The following is a 25,599-nucleotide window of genomic DNA, read 5'->3' on the forward strand; positions in this document are numbered from 1 at the left end:
TTTTTCTTAGCAGTCAACATGAGACATTACACCAACATTTATTAAGCCATGGATATGTCATTAACCAAAACAAAAAGGACAGGATCTTTTTTTTTTCAAATTTTCCACCAGTTGATTTATGCTTTCTTACCACAAATTAAAAGATGCATTTTTTTTTTTGCTCTATATTTTCATTGTTATTTTATACTAAAAAAGTCAGGGGAAAAAGTTTCGGAGTTTCCTGTGAAAAGAAATCATCACAGCCTCCAATATTCCTTTGAAAATCTTCTCATTTCTGCACAGAAGTTGGCGCGTGCAGTTATTACTCAGCCTGACGCTGCTGAGGATTTTCGTATCGCGTGTGTACCCCTTTCATCTGATTCTCTTCTCTTTCTGAATGGCAGTCGCTTTCTATGGCTGGCAGTGGTCGTCCTTGGCGAGTGCCTCATGTTGTCTGTACCAGTCTGCACAAAGCTGATATCAGTCCCCAGGACAGAGACTCTGACATGAGCAGATAGGTATGAGACACATGGAGTGGGTAGAAACAAGAAAAGGACACTGACAGAGGCATCATGTTATCATGACAGGACTCAGCCTCCTCCCAAGTTGGTAGACAAGACATTTTTTTGATGAGGAAAAACAAAATCTGAACCGGCATCCAGCAAACATATTTAAAGCATTTTTGACTTAGATAGAAACATACATTTTTGTATTTGAAAGATAAACCTACAGGAACACTAGGATGCTGAAAAACATCTCCCTTCTAAGAGCAGGACTACTGTATAACTGCACACTCTACTGAAGACTTACAGTAAACCAATTCAACTGGAAACCATGCTTTCATTGTGGGAACCCAACTGGGCTGTGGTTCCAGCTCTTTGCGGGTGTGTGTCCAGTTTATCTGTGTTTGGTTTAAGTCAGTCAGGACTGGTTGGAGAGGCTGCGGCTGAGGGGAGGTAAAGGGGAGGGGTTGATGGTGATAGTTTGAAGATGGGTGCGTCCCAGGAGGGAGAGGAAGAGGAAGGATGGTGATGTGCGCGCAGAGGTTCAGATCTCCTCGATGGAGTCGGCCGGGACAAGCCCTCTCTTCTTCCCGCTGCTCAGCTTCAGGAACACCTCGCCGTCTTCTCGCTTCCCCACACAGATCTGAGAGACAAAGAGAGAGAAACTGAGTCGCTCTGTTTTCTTTTTTTTCAAGTTTTGTCAGAAAAATATGTGAAAAAGTGCCATTTTTTTTTTATTGTATTCCTGCGACCTTGCAGAAGATAAAGCAATCACAGGAAATAGATAGATGGATGAAATCCTGTCATTACATACGGAGTAGAGTGACTTCCACTTCCCAAAATGAAAAAATGAAAACAAAAACATTAGAATAAGTCAGAGTGATAATATTCTGGTACCTGGGATTCCCTCACGGCCATGTGTCCTCTATCTCGGTTGCCGGAAGCGCCCTGGACGACTCGCCACACTCTCTCTCCAGGCCTGACCCTCTGCACAAAGTTGGCAGGGAAGAAGCCGACTCTGTCACCGCTCTTACCCTGAAGAAGAAATGTGCACAGTAAAGTTATTAACATTTGGAATTTATCTGGTTGCCGTCATGACTATTACTGAACATGCTACAGCATAAACTTCGACTTCTCAGGTCTCATATTTAAACATTGTGTTATTCTTCGGGTGCAGCAACACTTCTATGTTGTGTCTGTCTGGTTTTGGATAATTTTTCAGTGGGCGTTGGCTGTTTTTTGTATACAGATGATGATTAGTCTATTTCCACTGGATGAACATGTTTTTTTTTTGACAAGCAGAAGTCCATAGAGGCCAAATGTTCAGTTGTTATCATCTATTTAGTGTTTCATTATTAAACCAAAGAGGCATTTTTGTAGCCATCCCTGTCATGAATAGTAATGAGAGAAACACAAACACTTCCAAACTCTTAGTCACATCTCTGTCTGCACAGTGATAAAATAATGGCAGGACACTGCTCTAGCATCACTCAAATCAAGGTAATAATTGTTTTGCAAACAAGTGAAATTGTTTCGCCTGAATGTCAGATATAATAGTTACCTGGATGTAACTCCAGTTCTAGGAGTTCGTGCAGAGCCTCACAACAGACATTGCTATTAGTTTACACCTACGAGACTCCACCTCAGGACCTGTGAAAGGATCTTTGCACTCACCGCCCAATCAGGAGGTAGCAACCACGCAGCATCCTCCCACTATAAGACTCCAGCGTCTACACTGTTCGTCTCCCTTTGAAGCTCAGCAACACTTGACTGGGGCCAGCTGGGCTTCTAGTTAGAGGGCTCCGCACGTACTCATAGAACTGGAGTTACATCCAGATAACTACTATTTCTACTTTGTACGTGCTCAGCCCTCTAACAGGCTTAGCTAGCGTTTTTTTTTTTTTTTTCCTTTTTAATTTAGTGCAGGATAAGTAATTAACATAAATTGATTCCAAGGTAAATAATTAACATAAAAACACATATGACACAGGAGAGTGCAAACGGGAGAAGCAACAGAACCAGACAGTAACCCGAAGCAAAAAAACAAGAGCAAATTAATAAGAAAATAAAATAAAATTTTGGCTTAATACTAGATGCACGTTTGGTGTGTAGGTGTGTTTTTTTGTGGGTAGGTGTTGTGTGTGTGCGTGTGTAAGGATATAGAGGGAAGAGAGCAGAAGGAACAAACAGAGAAGAGAGAGAAAACGAAAGAAAAAAAAAGAAAGCTGCAGTGCTGTTGGGGGGCATCTCTGGTTGGGTCCCAGGGATGAAGAGGCACCAGGGGAAAACCAGGATGGGTCACAACAGAATTTTTTGTTTCTTTTTTTTCCTCTCTACTCCTATCTAACCACATCTTTTTATAGTTTGTTTGCTTGTCTATCCGTACTCCCCTTTCTCTGCTCCTCCCCCCTCCTTGCTCTCATTTCCCTCATGCTTTAGGTCGCTCCCAGATCTGTAGGAGGTTGCTGGCCTGTTGCATTGTTCATTTGGGTCTGAGGAGCATTTAAAGGGGGATTTAACAGGGAATAGGCCCTCAGACACCAAGATGTCCAAACCAGTAAGGGCCCCTGAGCCCCCTCAGCCACCTGGGTCCGGTAAGAGATGGTCCCATCATGCAGAGCTATCTTTTGGTTTTGGGAAATTAAACTTTACAGAAAAAAGATAAATAAGTATGCAAACCAGTCAGTAAATAAAATAAGTGATAAATAAATTAATAAAAACAAAAATCTTCGTCATCCAATTAACGTGTAATAGCAAAAAATAATCATCATCTGTACAAAAATCATCAATGTACGATTAGAAATAATCAGTGTAATCATTTTTAAGCATAATAGTAATTATCACCATCATCATCATCCCCAATCTCAACCTACCAATAATAATCTATGTAATAATAATACTAATCAACAGCATAATCATCATCTTATAAATTGTGCAATATTGCTAATAGTGTTCTGTTTAATAATAATAATCCCATCCTAATCCTCATCCTACCAGTCTGTGTAATAGCATTCATAACAACAAAAGGAAGAAACACGAACAGAATAAGAATAAGAAATATAGGAAAACAGAAAAAAAAAGAAAAGAGAGTATTGAAAGTTAAACGGTTTAGAGAAATGTGCGTGTGATAGAAAATTGGGTTAAGAAGTAAGAACACATTATGATAATAATGATGTTTCACAAGAGCAGTTCAGAGGGAAAGAGAGTAAAAAAAGAAAACTGAGGGAGGGATAGATTAGAGCGAGCTGGTGGGGTCTGAATGTGTGTATGTTTGTTGGGAGTATGTGTGTCAGATTAAACATTTGTAGGGATCACGGTGTATGTGTAATGGCAGATATGTGTGTGTGAATGATGGTGTGCATGTTTATTGTTGATGATGAACAGGCAAAAAGAGGTGATGAGAGAAATCGGTGTGGAAATTAAGAATTTAGTATATAGATAAATGGATTCCAGATCCAAGACAAAATCAGCGGTTTGTTTTTTAATGGAGGCAGATAATTTTGCTATTGGTTATAAGTGAAGATGAAGACCGTTAGGGATGAGATGCACTCCTAGCTGGGCCTGAATTGACACTAGTTTGAACCCAGCCACAACCAAGAAACAGCAGAGAAGAAGAACTTTGACAAATGTGAAGACAAAGTTGAAGACCAGGAGGTGGCCAATGAAAATCGCCATAGAGAACACAACGGGGTTTGGGGGGCCGGGGATCTGACGTCCCCCTGTCTGTTCAGGTAGGCCACGACCGTGATGTTGTCTGACCTCACCATGATGAGCTTCCCACTCAGTTGTGAGGCATAATGGTGAAGCACCTTCTGCAGGTTGATGTGGCAGTGGGAGCTTAACCATGCGCCTCCCATGTTGGCCTGTAATGAAGAACACACCCCAGTTGCACCCCTTTATGAAAATGGTCAGGTGAGTTCCAAAACATCACGTCCCTCCACGCCAGAGTTCATGCTGTTTGCCCCAGCTCAGGTGCAGCCAAAGCTGCGCAAACCAATGTCGGAGGTTTCTCATAAATAGCAGCCCCAGGCACACCATTGGGTGGGCTGCTGACATCATCCTGAGGAGTGACGTGACGCTCCCAGCCTGCACAGAGGCCGTGGATCTCATGTGTTAAGTCAGCCACTCTAACGCCTCCACATGCTCCTCTTACAGGTGTGCAGTCATGGTATGGGAGTCTAACTGCAGACCAAGGTAGGGCATCTGCTGGCTCGGCTGTAGGGAGCTTTTGGTAGGGTAGATGGAGAAGCCCAGCTGTGTGACATGTGTGATCAGAGCTGTGTGGGATTCTGCCTCCTGACGTGATGCAGCAAGAATCAGCCAGTCTTCTATGTAGGTCAAGATTCTCACCCCCTTCTCCCTGAGCAGCGCCAGCACCATGTCCACACACTTGGAGAACGTGCGTGGGCATAGAGAGTACCTGAACAGGAGATGGCAATACTGGGAGATCCATCCTCCCACTGCAAAATGCAGGTACTTCCTGTAGTGGCAGTAAGGAGACTTTGACGTACGTGTCAGACAAATATATGGATGTAATCCAGTCGCCTGGCTGGATACATACCAAATGCTGTCTGACTGTCAACATGTGGAATGGTCTCCGTGCAATGTGGCTGTTCAGGACATGCAGGTTCAGTATCGGTCTCATGCCCCCTGATTTCTTGGGAACCAGAAAATACAGGGAAAAGAAGCCCCTCCGCGCCTCCAGCTGGGGAACTGTCGATGCGGCCCCTTTTCGGGGGAGTGCGGCTATTTTCTCCTCCAAGGCTGCCCTCTTAGTGGGGATGGAGAGAGAGGTCTGAAGTATGCTGATAAAAGGAGGAGGTTGGCGGCAGAATGAGATGGTGAAACTGAACTCGCATGCAATACGTTCTCAAGGTGGCTGAGTGAAAAAGGGATACAAGCAGCGTAGGCTCTTATAGTGGGAGATGCTGCATGGTTGCCACCTCCTAATTGGGTGGTGAGTGCAAAGATCTTTTCTCAGGTGCCGAACGGAGCCATGTAGAAGTAGTAAACCCAATAGTGAAGCGCATTAGAGGGTGGAGCACAAATGAAATAGAATCGTTTTCGACACATTTAAAGAAAAACATTAACAGCAGATTACGTCGATTATGACAATGTCTGCGTGTGCCTCATTATGCAGCAATATTTCCCTGTTTATCATCCTCTGCACCAGGTCGTAATGGGTTTAGTAAAGTGATTCATAAAATATACATTAATAATGAACACATGACACAAATATTACAAACATACATAATTTAAAAGTTCCTCAGAATGGCAATGTTGATTTAGGGTGTTTAATGACTGCTGCTTCACTTCAGGCTACATTGGTTCTGGTAAATATAGACCTACTGATAGAAGACAGACAGACTTTGGTTAAGACTGGGTGCAACTCCCTTTTTCTTTGACTGACACACACACACACACACACACACACATACAGATGCACATTTATTTCCATTGGGACCAAGTGAAGCTCATTAAAGACTCAATAAAAACCTCTTTGAGGCTGCAACACCAGTCAAGTTCATTATGTTAAAACTCTTTTGGTAATTTTCAGAGGAAATTATGTTCTATTTCTGTCTGTGGCTGCCTGTATGTTTATGACAGGAAAAAATGGAGCAGGTGTTATGCATTAAAGGCTTAATTTAAAGACTTGAATTAACACATGCGCACAATAAACGCACACACACATTTGTGACTTGACACACATTTCTGCGCACTTGAATACACATTATACACAGAGGTACGCATCTACACACAAACCAACAAGCACACACGCACACACACATATGTTTGCAAATGATTTATTACCCACCTTCCACCACTCCTCATTAGAGTCATCAGTGACCTGCACCCTATCACCCGGACTGGAGGAGATAAGACAAGAGAGGAGATGAAAAAAAGAGGAGGCACAAAGGGGAGGTGATTGAGGTGGAGAGGGTAAGGGGATGCAGAGACGAGAGTGGGGTACATGATGGGGAGATAAAGGAGTTGAGAGAGTGGGAGCGGCAAGGAGGAGAGAAAGAAAAGAGAGTTTAGTTCAAGCCAAGAAGATAACATTATCAAGCTGCCACAGTTACAGAGCTGTGGTGGTTAAAATGTAGACGAGCCTTTGTGTCCCTCTGCAGAGGTGACAGAGCAACTGCCATGAGGTCTACATGAAATACGACTCTGTAGCGCCTACTGCAGCAGTGAAGTCTGGACCCGATCTGCAGCCAACCTGGGCTGCATGCTAATGACGCTACCAGTTTTTTGATGAGACTTTCCAGCACACACACATGCACGTACACAGTGTACCCACTGTCCTAGATACACGGGGAGAAACTGCTGTCCCAATTGCACTTCTGTACGTTGCATCTCCTGGGGTGTCTGCTCTCACTACTGCCCTATATGATCATCGCTCACAAACACACACACACATAAGTTTGCACACACTTACATAAACTTACCAACTAGGGTGAGACCCATATACCTGAGCTGATACTTATCAAATATTTATTATTCTGCTTGCTGAGGTTTCTCCCAGTAGCACAGCTATTTAAAACCTAAATTTATGGTTTAGTTTTCAGAAATATTACATTTTTTTTATTACATTTACGTTTTATTCATTGGCAGAGAAATACAACTTTATAATCATGTCACTATTTTCATGTGTGACTTCAGATTGCGAGACCGACGTGAAATGTTGCATCTCTTGCGTATGTGCGCCCACAACAATGATGGCAGAAACGGTGCAGTAGCTCCAGTTGACGGCGTGAGTGTTTAGATTTTGCATCTTTTCTTTGTGAAAATGAAAATTCACTGAAGAGTAGAAAGAATTAAAGTTTCTGTGTCATCCTCAGGCGATGAAGGACAAAATTTCACAGTCCTCGCTCTGTGTAAAAATACTTTCTGAAACACAGCTGAGGACAATATGAGGCCTCAACAGTCTGAATTACTCAACTCAAACGGGGTCTTCCAAAGTTACAGTTTTTATTGCAAAAATTCCCAGTTTTTGTGTTTCCTTTCTGAGTCACAGTGGAAGCATTGTAACAAAAGAGGGAGAGATTCATTTTTGCACGGAATGAGGAACCACCAATAACTATTTTATTGTAAATATGAGAATGTGACTACTCTTTTAAAATACTGTGAACCTATCCTTTAATATATGAAGAGTTTTCCTAGTGTTTAACAGGTGTGGTCAGCCGAAATAAATAATTTTAACTTATGATCAGCACAAACTACTGTCTGTTCTTGACTTCTTTCAAATACATTTTGTCTTCAGTAGTCAGAGCCTGAGAGAAGCACAGAAACGCATAATGCCTTCATATGTTGTGCACTCACACACGGGGCTGCAGCACAGATGGCTGCTAACAGTCCCATGGATCTACCTGTGCGATAGCTGTCTCCCTATTGTGCACACATACACATCCTGCCCTCGTTTCACTGCTCTGTCCTTCCCTTTCTTCCCTTTCCTTGTCCTTCTCCGTCCTATAGCGCTTTCACTTCTATATGAGAGCTTGGTTTTCTCCGCCTGGTTTTTTTTCCCACCCTCTCTCTCTCAGCCTATGATAATCTTCAGCTCTATGCCGTCTTCCCTCATGTCTGTCTGCCCTTTCATCTCTCAGTTGTTCAGTGTCTCAGTGTCTTTATCCTCTTCCCTGCTGGGAACACAGCTCAGTCGCTAGCTCTATGCGGGGACAGTGATGGGCTCCGAGTTTATAATTAGCCATCCTTAAGGGTGCCCCGGTACTGTCCTCTGCAGATGGTGGGGACATTTTTGTCCTGCAGGAACTACAGCCGGGGCAAAACACAAGGAAGAACAAAAAAAAAACAGACTAAAGCAAATGCACTCATGCACACACAATAGCAAAAACTCTATGGAGTGCACATTGGAGCAATATGTGCGCACACATGGTTACGAAATGCTTGCACGTACACAGTCTGTTTGGTTATTACTCACTGCAGTTCCAGGTCATTCTGTTCCTGAGGCAGAAACTTGTAGAGCGCTACATAGGTGTGGATGGAGTGAACTTCGATACGCTTGGGCACCTGGACACAGAGAGAGACACGGGGAGTAGAGGCCGGAAAGGGAGGCAGTGAGACAGAAGTACATGATCGAGGAGGAAAACAACAAGGGGTGACAGTATGCACACACCGCTCACCTCTGTGGGCGTCTGAGCTTGGCCACTGCTCGCGTCTTCTTCCTTCTCAATCTCCGTGTCAGGGACAGGGGTGTCTGGAAATGGTGAGAAATTTTTCTTAGGAGGTGCCAGGCACGCACGTACCCACACATATGCAATAAGGCATGTAATTACTCTCATCCAGGCACAGTAAATCTCTCACACACACGAGACAGACATGCTCAGGTAAACACAACATATGCATAGACACACATAGGCGTGGACATACACGGTACATATGCACATCCACATACATGATAACACAAGCACACAGTGTGTTTACCCCCTGTCTCCTGAGTTATCTCCTCCTCCATGCTGCACTGTCTCTGCTGCATCTCCTCACCTCCCTCCTCCTTAAGACACAGACATGGGGAAAAAATAATGTGTTAGCACCAAGAAGGCGAAAAGGATTTATCTGACAGAGGGAGTAAAACTCTGTAAAATTCTGCTTTCAATTATTCAGAATGCACACCACACAGATCAGTAATTCTTATTGTTGAAAATGAACCTGCAAAGAGGGGTACTCCACATGTCATATATTTTAGTCTGATTATAATAAGGTTAGATCAATATGAGAGACTGATTTTCAGACTGAATCTGTCTATGTTCTTTTGTTCTATTTGCTGATATCTGATACATTTCACTAAAATTTAAACACATATATGTGGAGACTTGAGCTCAGACATAAGTCACTTTTAACTACATGTTTAATGAGGGGAACCACAGAGGCCAGTGTCATAGATGATACCCTAGTGCTCAGTTGTAACACCTCTCAGATACCAAATTGGATTTAAGCAGGCGACTAGCATGACCTCAAAAGAGAGAAATCTTTTAACAGGCTTTACATTAAATTAATTTTAAAGCTGAATATAAAGTCATCTTTAATGATATCCAGCAAAGTCTGGCAACTTTTTGCAGACAGTTTGAAATATCACTGCTCCCCAGAAAGTTGACCGATGGATCAATATTGACAAAACTTTGTATCACACAGGATCCAACTGCCCTCTACCTCCGCCCACAGGGTGATGATGTCATACCAGGTTGTGTGTTGGTGACTCTGACAAACTGCCAAAACTGGAGCGGCTCATCTGTGCCAAGGACGTCCCGTAGCGCAAGGCGGCATACACGGGGTCTACACGCATCCGCGTAGCCTCTGAAACCACACACACATTCATAAGACTCACGCGGTGCCGCACACACTTATGTTCGGTTCATTTACAAACACACATGTAAATTATTCACACAAAGACACAGTTCCACACACACTACAATTAGGACTACACACTGAGATTACACTGTTTGTGCCTGTGCCAATCTGGAGGAACCGGTGGGTCTAAATATAACTGTAGTAACACAGTCAGTCCAGGACCAAAGTGACCCACTTTAGATCTGAGAGAGGACGGTGGCCAAAAGTTAAGAAGACATCAAGACATTCAAATTTAATTGATTTATTTATATAATTACTTACTGGCGAGAGATGTGTCTTAGTTTTAATAGCTGTAATATATCTGGAGCTGCAGTTGAGTAGAAAGTGAATAAGAGACACGATTTAAAATATGGAAATCCTCAGAAAGCCATCATTGCTACATTTCATGTAGATGGCGGTGCCTGGTATTATCAGAGTATTTCAGAAGTTAGGAATGACATTTTCTGCTCCTTTTCCCTTCCAACTCAACACACGAGTCGAATGGAGGGCTGAATGAGTTTTCTGTAGGGCCAGATGTGTTATGTGTGTGTGTGTGTGTGTGTGTGTGTGTGTCTGCAGGATGAAGTGATTTGCAGTTTCATATTGAGTCTCTGTGTGCTTTCCAGACAGATGAAATATTTAAAAGGAATGCTAAAAACGGAAATCCTGCAACAATTTCTTTGTACGATTAGTCTGAGTATTTGGAGGCGATAAAGCATATTTGTGCTTTAAGTTGATAATGGCAGCATGAATGAAGGACGCATTTCTGCAGAGAGCAATTAACTGCTGGAAAGCAAATAGCAGAAAAATGTGCTCAAAGATTGTAGTTATCTTTTTTATATAAACAATTATTTTTCACCATGTCAGTGACCTTAAGCTTTTCTTCTCAGCGCAAGCTGAATTTTATATGCGATATGGCTTCAAATCTGTCTACAAATAAGCCTTTGACAACTTTAATCCCTTGTGACTAGAGCTTATTTTAACAAACTATGCGCTAAACAGATTTGATCAATGACAAAGATTGTATCCCTAAAACCATTACTCAGACTGGGTTGTCCAAAGTCAAGCTGAAACTAAATCCTTCTTTAATCTTACAGCTGTTGCTTTTGTCAAAATAGAGAAACAAGTCAAATCTGTGTATACATCTGTGTATTCGCTAGGTTATTCACTCCTGTAGCTATTAGACTCTTCCCTCATAAAGGAGCTTTAATATGAGACAGTAAATGTCTTTGTGGATGGGAAATTAAAGTCTGAAAAAAATCCATCATGAAAATTTGGCGTCTGATACTAATATGCGTAAACATGAGCACAGTATTTTACCAAGCTTTTTTTTTTTTGTTGGCATAACTCTGAGGACACTTTGCAATGTGTGATTGTGAGTTTGGCAGGTTGCACTCTCAGCTGGCCCTGGCGGAGTCCCAGGCGTCATGGAGCTGAGCTCAGGGTGATGACGAAGTTGTAGGTTAATTGTACCCTGATTCATGGATAGTACAAGGAAGTGACAACATGAAGTGCTAACCCCTGATTCAGTGAGGCAAACAGTATGTGAGATGAAGGACTGCATCACCTACACAAGTGTTCACCCCTACCCTGGTGAAGGCGAGATAGCTGAAAACGTTTGGTGAATAAAGCACGGTGGACTGGAGAGGACTTTGGTGACGTGTTTTCATTTTGATGGAAAGCAAAACAAGCACCCGATCACAGATTATGTAGAAAGGAAGAACAAATTCAGGTACTTTTGGGCGAGTGGATCTAAAAACAGTCTGTGCTTATACAAGCGTGTTTAATGCTGCATTCATGAATTGTTGGCAGAATGGGAAGAACACAAAAACTTCTGAAATTGTTCCAATTTGCTAGTATTCATTCTGCATGGTAGCCTTGTAGTCACACCATTTAAATGGCCTTACTTTCTCTGTGCTATATATTTGTAGTGGTTAAATTAGCTGAATCAATTGAATTGTAAATATAACTCCCAGCCACTGATTCTTTTCACCAAGTGGGAGATATAATTGCATGTCTCAGACGTGGAATAACAACTCGGAGGTTGACATGAATGTCTTTGGCTTGGCTGTCCGTATTGATATTAAGGTTTGAATGATGTGACGTGAATGCAGCATCAGTGTTAATCAGTGTTACACAACAAAATTTTAAAGTCAGAAGAACATGTCATCAACCCAAGGATAAACAGTAAAAATCCAAAACATTATATATAAAAACATAAACATTAGAGTTTATGAATATGTTAATCACATACTTTCAGAGTGTGGACCATCCGTCAGCCTCCAAGAGAAGCTGAATTTGTTCTTCCTCTTTAGCTTTTTCCACTTCACGCTCCTCGGTTGTCAGGTGAGATGGAGACAGTGCTGGTTTTATTACAGTACACGCACAAGCAAACAAAAATCTAAAAAATAAAACCAAAAAAAAAAAAAAAGGCCAGACAAGAGCAACATCACAAAACAAAAGCACACACAGAGAGACACCCAAACAAAACAATGCACATGTGCACACATTCTTACACACACACACACACACACACACACACACAGACACTCAGGTATACTCACCTTGGCTTGGCTGGACTTCCTTGACGACAGCCAGTTGGTCATTGACGAGCATGGGCGAGCTGAAGTTTCGCTTGAACGCTCCAGGCTAATGGAGGAGAGCAGAAAGCAGAATGATCTTTCCGGTTTCCATTTACTTCCTGTTTATAGGCTGAGCTGATGGGAAACCGGCTCTGTGTAGTGATTTTAGGACATTAATGGGGTCATTTTAAAAACGACTGAATCGGAAACACATCAAGACACACTTTACAGACATGTGAGCGCACACATAGAGTGGTGTGCATTTCCGCCATTGAGTCACAAACTGAAGCGAAGTGTTTGCTCTCTCTGCTGCTAATTATGAACAATGAATTCACTCAGTCACTTACTTGTGTGCACATGGCTTACACATAGCCATGGACATGTGATTCTGTGTGTGTGTGTGTGTGTGTGTGTCCACAAGACTGCAATTTCACACTGAATTAAGCGCAGTAAGTGTTTCAGCTGAGATATTGGTTTGCCTTGACTTGCAAATGAGCCACTCACTTTGTCATATTATGTTGAAGAGAGACACACTCTGCTGATCAAAGCTAATAAGTGATACCTTTGTTCTCGTGAGGGATGTACAGGCTCTGGTCTGATAACATTTTGCTTTTCGCTGCCGTCATCATTCCCCTAACCTCTCCTTCACTTTCTTTGTGCTCCTCTCTGCGCTGAATGCAGTGCTCTTAAAATTTTCCGAGTGGCTCTCAGAAGGTCTCACCTCTTGCTGCATGCTAATATCCTCTGCTCTACAGGATAAACAAAAGCTGCAGAGCTGCATCTAAAATCACCCCCAATTTGCTGCCTAGTGGACTAAATTCACCTTGCACCATTGCCCTTCAACCAGTATCCAGGTTCAAAATCCACAAGTTAGCACAATGGCATGAATAATGCAGTGTCCATAGCACCTACATGAACTTTTACTAAAAAATTCCACAGTGTAAATCTTTAACTTTACCATGCAGGTGTCAGCGATGGACTATAGAACGATTTCAGATCAAGTTTGGGTCGTAAATGTTCATCTTCCTGGTCCCAAATAGACGACAGTGGGATTAATGTTTTGTTTCCACCACATCAGCACTTCACATCTCTTAATAAACATCGACTGCATAAACAGCATTCTGCCCTTTACCGTATGTGTCTGTGTTCTGTCAGCATTTTAATTTAAACTGCACATATGGCTTGAATACTGAGTAAGACTGAGTGTGCCCTCAGGTCAAGAGTGTTTCTGCGCTGGTGTTTCTGTGCACTGAAGCAATGGATGTGTGCAGTGATGTAGTGTTTTTAAAAAAAAAAAAAAAACACATTAGTAGATGTTGTCATTTAATTGCATGAATTGCTGCTGTCCTCGACTTATATGACATGACAGTGATTCAACTTACGTTTGCATTTTCTGTTCTGCTGCGCTCAGCTGCCTGAAACTTCTGTTAAAATGTTAATTTCTTTTTTTTTTTTTTTTACCTTTAAACTGAACTCAAGGCTTTTCCGGAAAACATATCTGATTAATTTGAATTTCAATATGCAGGTAAAATTCTGAGTCCAGCTGATCCAGGGTTATGGTAAAGTTACCATGGTAACAGTGTTTCTGCTCAGGTTCAAATCGTGATCGCAATCCAAGCTGTTATTGTTGCTGGTGTTTTTATAATGTGGATATTAAATCCAGGAATAAAAGAAAAGGGAGGTCAAAGTGAGCTGAGGAGAAGAAACTGCTCACCATATTAATACAAAACACACCCTGTAAAGAGTTTTCTCTCTTTCAAAACACTAATTTGAAGGCATTTTCATTCCTCATAATGCTGTAAAAAGAAATTACTCCACCTCCTTAACATATCTCTTAAACTCAGATGTAAGGTGAGCTGAGAGAAAGCTTCCTCCTTCAGCAGACGAATGTGAGAACCTTCTGATGTCAAACTCTGCACACACACACATCATTGTGCACAGTGAAGCTCAAACATCAAAACTGAAGCAACAATAAGCAAAACACATTTTTGAATGAGGGGGGACTTCAAGGACATGACTTGGTGGCTTTTTTTTTTTTTTATATATTTCCAGCTTGTTTGATTATATTGTTTGATGATTAATAGAGGAAGAACTCGGTCGTTATAGCAACTATAGCTGAACAAAGAGATGATCCACACACATAAACTTCACAAATCTTAGTAAAAGCACTCTGAAGTGAAGTACAGTACAAAAACAACACAGCAGTGATTGCACAGCACCCACAATGTTACCAAATTCACTGATTACAGATAAAAAGAAGTGTAACAAACCAAGATATTCAGTCAGTGACTATGTTGAGGAAAAAATAACAAAGTTACAAGGGGAAAATTCAACGTGATTTTCTGTGTATTCGCACCTTCCCATGACACGGCTGCTGCGATAGTTCCGAGGTGCACCACAGGTGAGCGGCCATCTTGCACGTTTTACACCGAAGAGCTTGTTTGGAGTTTCCTGCAGAGAGAGACAGACATTGGGAGAATCAGAGCAGAGGATGCACAAATGGAGGCAGCCACAAAAAGAAAAAAAAAAACACAGCAGGCTACAGATCCGCACCAGGCAGAGAGTGTTAACGAAACAAAGTGGTTCTTCAGATCATATGAGCAGGTTTCTCTCTGCTCAGGTAGAGAGTGTGTAATCAAGCACTGTCCCAGTTTTTATCAAGCTGGCACTGCTAACAGAGCTGACAACAACAGCTTCATAATCAACAGCTCCTCTTCCAAAACAACTTAGAGAGATTGGAAATCAGCTGGAGATATTTCAATCATAATTGATTTGGCATTGAGTCATTTTCCCTTTTTCATCTCTGTTTTCAAGTGTTTCAGTGATAAAAGAGTAGTGAGATTTTTTTTTTTTCTCCTCATTTGTTAGGTAATGAGAAATCAACTGATGATTGTTGAATGTTTTTAAAAAATTAAGGGGTTGAATCTTTTGAATCCTACAAAATATATTATTTCTGGATTTGTTACACAGTAGATATGACACAAGAATCAAATACTTCTAAGAGAAAAAATGGATTCTGCACTGCTGTGGAGAACAACTAGAGAGCTACATAAATAAATTCACAATGCGAGCAAGAAGAAAAAACACAGGCACGAAAGCAGAGGAGCAGTTTGGAGTCTGTAATCAATCATGGTGACAGGAAGTAGATTCAGCAGTAATATTAGCAGCGACGAGTAGTTCATGCATGCAGTAAATTAGGGATGAACGCACTTATCACACACATCTGCAGCACAGAAATTCCTGCTAATGGTTTCTTCATAGTTATGGACACTGTGAGAGCTGCACTGGAGTCATATTGTCCCGTTTGAATCTTATTCTCCTTAAATGGAGTAGATAAAAATCAGCCTGCGAGATGAGATCATTTAAAGTTTCTTCATGTGTTTTTTTTTGTCAAACAAGTTCAAGCAACACTAGCTTTAAGACTAAGCTTTAAATCCTGCTTCAGTCACAAGAAAATGTTCCCACATAACAATTTTAAATGTCTTTAGCATAATAAATGATGTTCTTTACGTTAAATGGTTTACACTATGAGAAGCCCTGCCAACAAAAACATGTAGAACAGAAAACCTGACAAAACTGCAGCTAAATCTTGTCTTGCAAAAAGCAAAGAGAGTCCTGGGAATAGACTGAGCACCTTACCCACTATCATGTGCTTGCAGTGCTCGCAGTTGTTGGGCTTGCGAAAGACATGGTCCTGGAAAGAGTGGTTGATCTGAGGTCGGGAAGGCTTGATGGGCAGTGATGGGGAAAGGCTGAGAGAGGGGGAGTGGGAGGAGATGGAGGGGTTGGGGCTGAGAGACGGTGAAATGGACGGTGAGCGGTCGCCGACGAGAGGAGAGCCAGGCAGCATTGGAGGAGAGGGAGGCGGCGGGTCTGTGATGAAATCCGGGGGTAGGCGAGCGTCGCTGTACGACCTTTGGAAGAAGTTCTCCACACTCTTACTACGCATCATGGTCTTGAAAGACAGCGAGCGTTTTAGTCTCTGGAGCTGCACAGACACACACGCACACACACACAAATAGACAGAGACAGAGAGAAAGAGGGTACATGAAGAATAAACACAAGATAAGCAACAATCCTGCGCCACATTCGGGAGCCATAACAATTTCCAATACGCCCTCAGGAAAGCACAAGCAATATCCCGGCATTCATAAACACAACACTCGGCTCTGATCTGTGCACCGTGAGGAAAGAGGATGAGTCATGAAATGCAATATCACCTCATATGGAAATATCACATTAATAGCAAATCTACCTGCACGTTCCCTTCAGTGAGACCAAGAAAACCTTTGCACAGTCACATTGCTGCTTGTGCATTTGGCCCAGGGTTAAACAAAATAAGCTTTTCCTCTTTACGTTAAGGACTGCTGTGTGTAAATGGCATTTCCTTGGTAGTGGTGGCAGGGGGGCTATTGTGATGAAACAAAACAAGACAGTTTACACAGGCTTATCATCTATAACAGCCTATTATCCTCAGGGCTCTTAATCTGATGGAGCCTGCTCATTGGCCCGATTGATTGCGCCAACAGCTCTGCACCGAGCTCACAAGGCCAAAACTCACATACCTACAACATGCAACAGTATCAAATTGCATGTATCCTCTCTCATGCATATTGATGTAACCAGCCACGCTTGCATTTTATAAGCTGTATGGACCAAATAGTCTTATGTGATGGATGGTTGCTGCTTTTAAAAAGCCAGAAAACGTCACATGAGCAACTGACGCCCCTTTGAGCTCTGCTCTCTGCAGCCACCTCGCATTGATTGGCTAGATAAATGCACGTTTCCTGACCTTTCCCTCCGGCTCTGTGTACAGATGATGATGCTAGTTTTCTGGAGGATAGGCGCCCATTTGTTACCCTGACATGCAGTGACAGCGGGGGAGCAGGGCGAGGGCGTGGCCCTGTCGCAGGGGAAGAATGGATCAACATAGACAGACAAGCAGACAGATAATCAGTAGGCCACTGACACTCTGTGTGCACATTCTCTGTCTGTCTGCTTGTCTGCGCTCGTTCTGCTCAGCGCCAAACATAATCACTTTACAGGGACATGCTGTTTACAGCTCTGCGCGTCTGGGAATAAGATATGAAAACAGTTTGTCTGTTTGAGTTTATGTGTGAGAAAGTAACACATGGAGGTAGAGCAGGAGAAATAAAACTGTGTGAGTGTAACTGAGTGTAAGTTTGCACTTCCATATGCTTCCTATAAATTTACATTAGTGAAACTTCCCTTCATCAGATTACCCTGATGAAGACAAGCTATGCTGTACAATACATCATATTGCTATTACAGATCTTGGTGTACAGAATAATGTTGTTCTCTGCATCTTGTATCTTGAAAGGGATTTATAAGCTGTGACTAAGGGCTTCATTAATGATACAAACAAGGCAAGAAAATATTGTTAGTCTGACTCATCCTCCTCTCATCAGATTTTACCTTCAGGCTACCCAAGTTATTGTGCAGTATGTCTTCAGTGCTGCTTGTGGATATCCATTTTTGGGATGAATGGACTGGATGAGCTTGTTTGGCACGTTGTGTGCATGTTTGCATGTGTTCAATACGTTTATTTATGGTTCGTGAATTTGTATTTACTGCGTATTTATTTTTTTTAGATGTTTTTTTAGAATTAGGGCTGATCTACAGCACAACAAATCCCAAAGCAAATTTCCCAACAGGGACAGTTAAGTATAACATCATTATGTTTACACTAGTTGAAACTGAAAGTTCATTTTTGTTCAATTAGTTGCTGTTCTTTAGTTTCTATCAAAATGTAAACAAACAGAAGATTGTGTGATACTGTTACGACCATATCTGTGTCCCCAGAAGATTCCCTAATTGTGTTTTCCCTTCCCTGTGTTCCCAGTACTCCCCAGTCTGTCTCCCTCTCTGTCTATATATTGTTTGTGTATATATTGACGTGGGTGTGGTCTCCCCTCCTCATTCTCCCGGCTCCAGGCTCAGCTCATCCTGCGCACCTGCCTGCATTCGGCTCATCGCCTCTCCTAGTCAGCTCGCCTGCCTCTCATCAGCTTGCTGTATATCTACCCCGGCTCTTCAACCAGACCTCACCAGATTGTTGTCTCAACCACAGTAGTAGTTCTGCTTCAAGGCCAGCTTAGCTTGTAATCCTAGTGATTCAGTTTCTTCGTGTTTCATGTACTAACCTGCCTTTCTTACGCCTCGGGATCATCACCCGCCTGCCTGTCTTCCTGCTTATCTGTCTGCCTGCCAGCAACCTCCTGGCCTCCGAGCTACCACCGCCTGCCTGCCACGCTGCCCCTCACTCCCTCCCGCTCGCGCCAGCCACGCTCCTCCATTACCATCGCTGACCCCTGCTGTCGCCGGATTCCTATCCCCTGCCATCAGCCCCTCATCCGGATCCTCCTCCACAATAAAAACTCTTTTCTTACCGCACCAACCTGTCCGTGTCCTGCGTTTGGGTCCCTCCTGTGTTTGTAACAGATATAACTGAAAGCTGAACAGCTGCTGAGCTGCTGATGATCCTTGTGATGAGATTATTATTTTCATTTTTTTTCAAGCTTTATAGAGTAGTAATATGCCTCTAATGATCTCATGGCCATTTAGGATTTACTCACCGTCTAATAAGCCATCAATTCTGCAGTTGTAAATGCTAAGTAACATATAAACAGTCAGAGATTTATCCCTCTCTAATAAACCACTGAAATAAATTATAGCAAATTATGCAGGAGGAGGATATAGACCAGCTAAAGGGATTTTTCACAACCTGGCAACCCGAAATGTTCTTATTGCTGATCTAGAAATCCTAATTTACAACTTATAAACATTTCATAAAGATTGCCTTTTAATCATATTTGCTAATGGTACCAAAGATGCTTCGACACACGTGTCTCTACGTTTCCCTGCGAAGCATCACAGTCTCGAGTCGACCTCCCTCTCTCAATCAGAGCAGATGAGCGCTGGCATAACAGCTCCGGCTTAGGCACACGTCTCAATTACAGCTAATCTAATCATCTGTCAGCCTAAAAAGCATTCCCGTTAGCTTCCATTTCAACATTAGCTGAGAGCATCATACGTCTGAGTCAAAGCCAGTGTGATACCACATTCGATTCAGGTCATCAGCACATACAGTCTCCATTCACGTGTAGCATCTCGCATGAATTTCTGTGACAGGTGAGATGCCGATGTGGATGAAGATGAGTCAGAGAGAAGCGAGTTTTTGCCACAGATGAAACCCTGCTTGTGATGAATGATCTAGTCTTGTGTGCATTATTGATCCAATGCAATTTCATGATAATGCCCGTCGAGTGAAGATGAGACTGTGTCGGTCTTCCATTTCCCCCACACTGAATGCACTTCTGACAAGTACTAAGTAAAGCTTTTCAAGCTGCACAAAAATGCTTTTCATAAAGTTGTCGAGATTACACGCGCCTGCACAGTCAATATTCTTCAAGAAAGCAGAAATCTCACTGCTGCAGACCAGATTTCGCCGAGCTGTCTCAGTAGACCTGTAAAAGCCCATAATTCTCACATCTTCGATCAACCCCACAGCAGCTCTCACATGTACCCTACATAGATGTTGAAAATCAATGCTCTATAGAGGGACAGCAGGATTTGAATGGTCATAATTCAATGATAAAGCTTTTATTTCATCCAAATACATGGCTCTTCCTCCCTCATCAGAATTTAAATGGCTGGAATATATGTATTGGATGTCACAGCCGGCCCAGAGGTGAAGACTGAACAAGAAAATGGTTGATCCCACTGGAAACGTGATGATAAATGCAACTTGTGGATATAATATACCCCAGTGTGGACTGATATTAATTATTCACCCAGTACAGAGCACTTCAAATGGAAGAGCCAATCCAGTAACTTTAGCCGTGTCTTCTTTTAGAGGCTGTGAAGGTCAAAATGTACTCTCTCTGAAGTTTTAACTGTGAGAAATTAGGCGAAGAGGTCTGACATCTACATTTTTGTGTCTTTCTAAAACCAGCTTCTCATCCCACCTTTGCTTTGAGGCTAGATGCTCCTTTTTACCTGACACGCTGGATGTCACAGCTTGTCCTAAGTGAGAATATTTGAGCGTTAAAGTTGAGATGAAATTAAAAATGCCTTTTTTTAACCCTTTTAGATCACATCCGCCCCATCACAAAAAAATCTGTGTCTTTGTATTCTTATATCAAAATCCAATCATGTTTTCTCTCTGTAAAACAAAATATGACATGCTTGCGTAAGCTTGAAACAACCAATTTCCATCAATGATATCATGACATGCACCCATCAATCAATCTTCAACTTTTAGTGGCACAGAGCCAAGATTCATTATGACATGCCCGCTTTTCAACGTTAAAATCAAATTCCTGCCAACGTTATGTCCCGCCTGTCTATCCCGTTTCACTTGGAAATACATCACGATACGGAGGTTAGATGCTCTGGAAATGCCGTTTCATCCAGACCATAAAAAGGAAAACAGTGATACAACCGTGTTATGAGAGACACCTTTCCCGGCTCAATCCAATTTCAGGTCATCGGTAGAATATGTTGTTTCAGATGAAATGATCACTCTCAAGTACCAGGTACATGATGTATTTATTCACACCTTCACTTTGTGGCTTCAAATGTAAAATTGAAATAAGGACAGGAAATAAATGGTAGTGGTCAAAGGTACAAGGACAGGCAGGAATTTGGAAGTAGGAATAAAAAAAAAAAAGCTAAAATCACAAGGAGAGACCAAAAAAAAAACAAAAAAACACATATAAAACCTCTGAGAAAACAAACCGGGTTGGTTTTTTATCATTACAAGGAGGGTATGTGAGCCAGTTTCATGTCCCAACATTTCCCTGCTTGGCTAAAGTCATTATTGTCATTATGTGCAGCAGCCTGGCAGATTCCCGCTTTGAATACGAGATAAGAGATGCATAATCACAGGCTGCTGCTTCCATCGTTCTATCCCTATCGCACATGCACACACAGCACACACAGTCGGTCACGTGCTTGCTCATACACACACACACATATACACACACACTTCTTTTCTCCTCTTTTTCCTTACAATGATTGTTTAATGGGAGTGTAAAATAGTAGCACGAATTACAACCACTTTTCTCTCCACAGTGCAATTCCGAGCACACCTCACCGTGCAGCTTTGCCCTTGCAACTCATCGTCCACCCATTTTCACTCACCCAATCATTGTCCACATACTACACCTCAAGCACAACACAATGGCTGCCAGTCTCAGACAAATTCTATTTCTGAATGAGCATCGGTGGTGACAAACCAAACTCCCTTGTTAGAGACACACAAAAGATACATCCAGTTATTTTTTAGCTTCTAGTAACCGTCCGATGTACAATGTTTGAACAGCTCACACCTTTCCCCCGGAGTGTGACATCAATAAACATCACAGTAGTGAAGGTGTTACATTAATTAATGAGGACCTTGGCCCACTTCAGCCTCCCTCTTTGACGTACTCCCCTGCTCACGTCAGTGAAATCTGTGTCATTCCCCCGTATCTGAAGAGAAAGTGAAGTGACAGTTAATGAGATATGATGTGAATTTAAAAGTGTGTGTGTGTGTGTGTTTTCACAGAGATATGATGACTCTGTGGTAAACTTTGAAGTTTAGAAATGACAGCGTTCACAAAAAAATCATCCATGTGTACCCAGCAGATCATTAGCGACACTTCAGCATTCACTATGCTGAGTGACTGTAGATGACTGTAATTAACAGTGTCCTGTGTAAACAGGTGTGCGTGATAAAACCAGACTACTTTCATTATAAACGATTAGTCAGCCCTCACTAGACTTCTTATCTCTATACTTGATGCTCTTGTTAGCTATTCCTGCCCTTTAAGTAGAGGATTCATGAGGTCTCTGGGTTTTACACCTCATGCCTCATGATTCATGCTCACCGTGATATATTGGCTAATGGCTCTTTGCAAATATAAAAGTAATGTCAGGAATTCAATAGTTTGATATAACCAGGTAAATATTGCATTTGGGACTCTGAGCTCTATGTATTCTTCAAATGTAAAGTGATTTTTAGCTGTAAACTGACCTCCTGATGAAGCAGTGGTATATATATATATATAGAAATCACTATATTACTATTTATTCCAATATTGATAAGTATCACACCGGGGAAAATGTAAAAAAATAATGTACAAAAGTATAAAACTCTTCAAATGTGTAAAATTAGGGCTGCAACTAATGATTATTTTCAGATTTAAGAATCTGAAACCAGACAATTTTGCCATTTTTTCTGAAAAAATGACTCAAAACAATTATGTAATTATCAAAATAGTTGGTGAGTAATTTTCTGTCGATCAACAAATCGATTAATTGACTAAATGTTGCTGTTCTAGTGTAAAACAAAAACATCAGAACTCATTTTGCTAGTCACAGCGTGGATGAAATTACTCAGCTGATCAGCAGGATTTTGTAAATATATGATCAATCATCACAGTAAATTATAAAATTTAATTTGACCTCCCTGGTTCAATTCCAACCAAAGACTCCTCTCAATCTTTCACACTCAGTCACCTTCTATCTCTCAGCTGGCTGAATGTGCCAGAGAGTGAAGAAAATTAGGTGTAAAATCCCAAAGGGGACACATGAATGAATTGAGGTGTTCTCATCACTGAATGGGCAAGCTGACAAACAGGCCAATCTCCAAGCCTGTCTCTATGTTTGTGCTCAGAGATTGTCCAGTGCACTCATCTTGCAGAGAAAGAAGACTAGGTCAAAACCTAGTATATGATTGGACCATGTATGAAACGCTAGAGGGCTTTTAATTTGAAATGCTGGACGTGGCGACATGTGGCAACCAAGCCCCCAAGAAGCGCTCCTGGCTTTGACTAAAGCCAATTTGACATAGGCCCTTTCTCAATACCAAGGGTGCCAAGTTCAGACTTGCGTGCTTACTAGTTCGGACCTTTTACTGTATATAAAGATGGACGACACATCTCCACTTCCTACCAGAAGTCTCTGGTGCACATGCAGGGTTAAAGGACATGCTAGTGCGTTTGCTCTATGGGTCCCACAACACAGAAGATCATGCGGAAGCTGTGTGTAACATCCGGGTAAATTTATACCCAGAAGTCGAACTTTTTTGGCTTTCTGTGCCACTAAGCAACTTTCATAGGAATGAATGGGGCCCAGCCTCCAACGCTGTATCCAGTAAATACATCCATGGTCATGACGTCCATATTAGGGATGTCAGTTTCAGTTAATTTTGCTTTTGATACACCAACACCCATTAACTAACCAGTTAATTTTTAAGAAAAGTTGTGATGTAGCTTTTGTTTGTGAGAGGTGTCCAGCAATCGATGGTCAGAGCTAGCTTGTCTGCCCTGGTTAGCTTGACTTTTAGCTCATCCTTCTTCACCTCAAAGTGTTTTAAATGTGTTTAGTCACAGAAGCTCACAACGGCATTATGTACTTGAGGTACCGAAGTAGCTCTTTCAATCCCTCGTCCTCTACCGCACTGATTGGCAGCATATCGGTCTCATCATTTAGCACACCAACTGGGTGATGGCCTAATAACAAAGTAACACCTACATTGTTATTACAGATAGACTGTAGGAAACACACTTATCAACTGCCCAGCATAGTGCTGTTAAACTGGAGACACCGCACTACAGCTCATTTTTATACAGTCTTTGGGCTACATACAGGACGGCACCACTATGCTAATGATGCTAGCCATGCAAACTATCTGCTAGCCACCGCACAGGTTGGTTAACTGTACATACCCAATATGTGTATTATTGTTCAACATACTTTTGTGTGAATAAACAGTAGTATATATCTTTTCAGACGCACTGAGCTGTAATTATCACGTCACTTCCTGAGAGCCTCCTTGCCGTTTGGAGGTGCATAACAATGATAGCCCGTTTCAACCTCACCTCTACCAGCTTCCACAATACTAATTTAAAACATATATTACGCCTAGCAAATGAAACATTATACTTACACTTAAATTGAAGTGGTACTGACGTTACGCCAGAGATACCTTGGTTGCTGTCCGCCAATATCTGTGATGTTGTCGTCACTACTGCGTTGTGGAATATTTATGCCAGCGTAGTGTCCAGTGCTTGCATACTGCAATATTTCCCCGTAAGTAGTATGCAACTCATGTACTATTGGTTTCGGACATACTAAAAAAATCTCACATACTGTTTTAGCGTACTAAAGAGCATGTTAGAATGGAATTTCGGACCAGCTAAATCTCCACCATCACTGCCGGTTGGTGCGAAATGCATTCTGGGACACTCAGCTGTCCCAAGTCTTTGGCCGACCAATGGTGTAACTTCATCACTCACTCACTCACTCACGGACATTCATGTTTGTAAGGCCGACCACGCTGTTGCGGTCCAGCCAAAAAAGGTTTAACTGCGCACTTGAATCACAGAAGAGGCTCGTGATGCATCAACAGCCCTCCGAGATCAAACCACTCTCAACAAAGAACGACACTATTGGCTGATGAGTGCTGCTCAAGCATCTCATCTGTTCCACCACTCACATTTCTGCCAGCCTTGGCAGTAGACCACAGCATAGTGTTGGGAGTCAGGGAGAAAAACCATGCTTCCTGTCTGTTTAATCCCCTGGCACTGTTTTCCTCTGTTCTTGATTTCCGATATCCATCTACAGTATGTGGGAAATTTTGCTGCTGGTGGATTTTGGGGAGCATCTGTTATCAGAGCGAGCCACTCTCTCTCTCTCTCTCCGTCATCCTTATCTAATTAAAAACATCATGGGCACATTGCTATGCCTCTGATTAGATTCCCTCAAAAAATTAAACCCTGTGGCTGATTTTTTATTTTAAGAATGGTCTTGATTTTCGATCTCCTGGGACCACACCTGTCTTCGTGGGACTAAACCATGCTGTACATATCACAGCCAAGCTGATATTAACCTCAATATTCTCCTATGAGATACTTTAATAGACTCTTATATGGTTGTGGATTCACACAGACCCTTCAGCGGCAGGGAGCTTTTGAGTTCTGAGCCTGATCCTGAAATTCAAAAGATGTTACAATTAACCTTTTAACGTGAACATCAACCCTCTGCGAGCTGTGCCAGGAGCATGAAGGCTGAAGGTTAAAGTGAAATCTATTTGACACAGAGTCCTGGAATTCAACCAATGCAACCTCCATTGATTGGGAGAGCAGAGGGAGATTAGGAAGAGAGCTGGTGATTGAATG

At 42.0% G+C, this 25,599-nt stretch overlaps 1 protein-coding gene across 2 annotated transcripts; it reads right to left on the reverse strand.

The window, feature by feature from the left end:
- Positions 1 to 24,734, reverse strand: LOC122967648 (SH3 and cysteine-rich domain-containing protein 2-like). 2 transcript variants are annotated; one of them, XM_044332397.1, is made up of 11 exons: positions 24,369 to 24,726; positions 16,052 to 16,400; positions 14,769 to 14,863; positions 12,395 to 12,479; positions 9,682 to 9,797; positions 8,928 to 8,997; positions 8,627 to 8,700; positions 8,425 to 8,513; positions 6,298 to 6,349; positions 1,380 to 1,517; positions 1 to 1,125 (listed from the first exon to the last, which is right to left on the reverse strand). In XM_044332397.1, the coding sequence occupies exons 2-11, from the start codon at positions 16,362 to 16,364 to the stop codon at positions 1,027 to 1,029; spliced, it is 1,131 nt and encodes a 376-aa protein (XP_044188332.1). In that variant the 5' UTR covers positions 16,365 to 16,400; positions 24,369 to 24,726; the 3' UTR covers positions 1 to 1,026. The 2 variants fall into 2 exon arrangements, with proteins under 2 accessions (XP_044188332.1, XP_044188333.1); XM_044332398.1 differs by lacking the exons at positions 1 to 1,125; positions 1,380 to 1,517; positions 6,298 to 6,349 and adding an exon at positions 7,122 to 8,255 and having other exon boundaries at positions 24,369 to 24,734.
- Between the last annotated feature and the right edge of the window lie 865 nt (positions 24,735 to 25,599).

The sequence above is a fragment of the Thunnus albacares genome, chromosome 17 (assembly GCF_914725855.1).
Source record: "Thunnus albacares chromosome 17, fThuAlb1.1, whole genome shotgun sequence".
Taxonomy (NCBI): Eukaryota; Metazoa; Chordata; class Actinopteri; order Scombriformes; family Scombridae; genus Thunnus; species Thunnus albacares.

What these genes read in the sequence shown, in the direction of transcription:
- LOC122967648 (XM_044332397.1), bottom strand. Translation starts at nt 16,364, where the DNA reads ATGATGCGTAGTAAGAGTGTGGAGAACTTCTTCCAAAGGTCGTACAGC. An exon ending in AGCAGCCGTGTCATGGGAAG is followed by an intron (nt 12,480 to 14,768) that starts GTGCGAATACAC and finishes CTCCTCCATTAG; the next exon opens with CCTGGAGCGTTCAAGCGAAA. An exon ending in CAGAATGACCTGGAACTGCA is followed by an intron (nt 6,350 to 8,424) that starts GTGAGTAATAAC and finishes TATCTCCTCCAG; the next exon opens with TCCGGGTGATAGGGTGCAGG.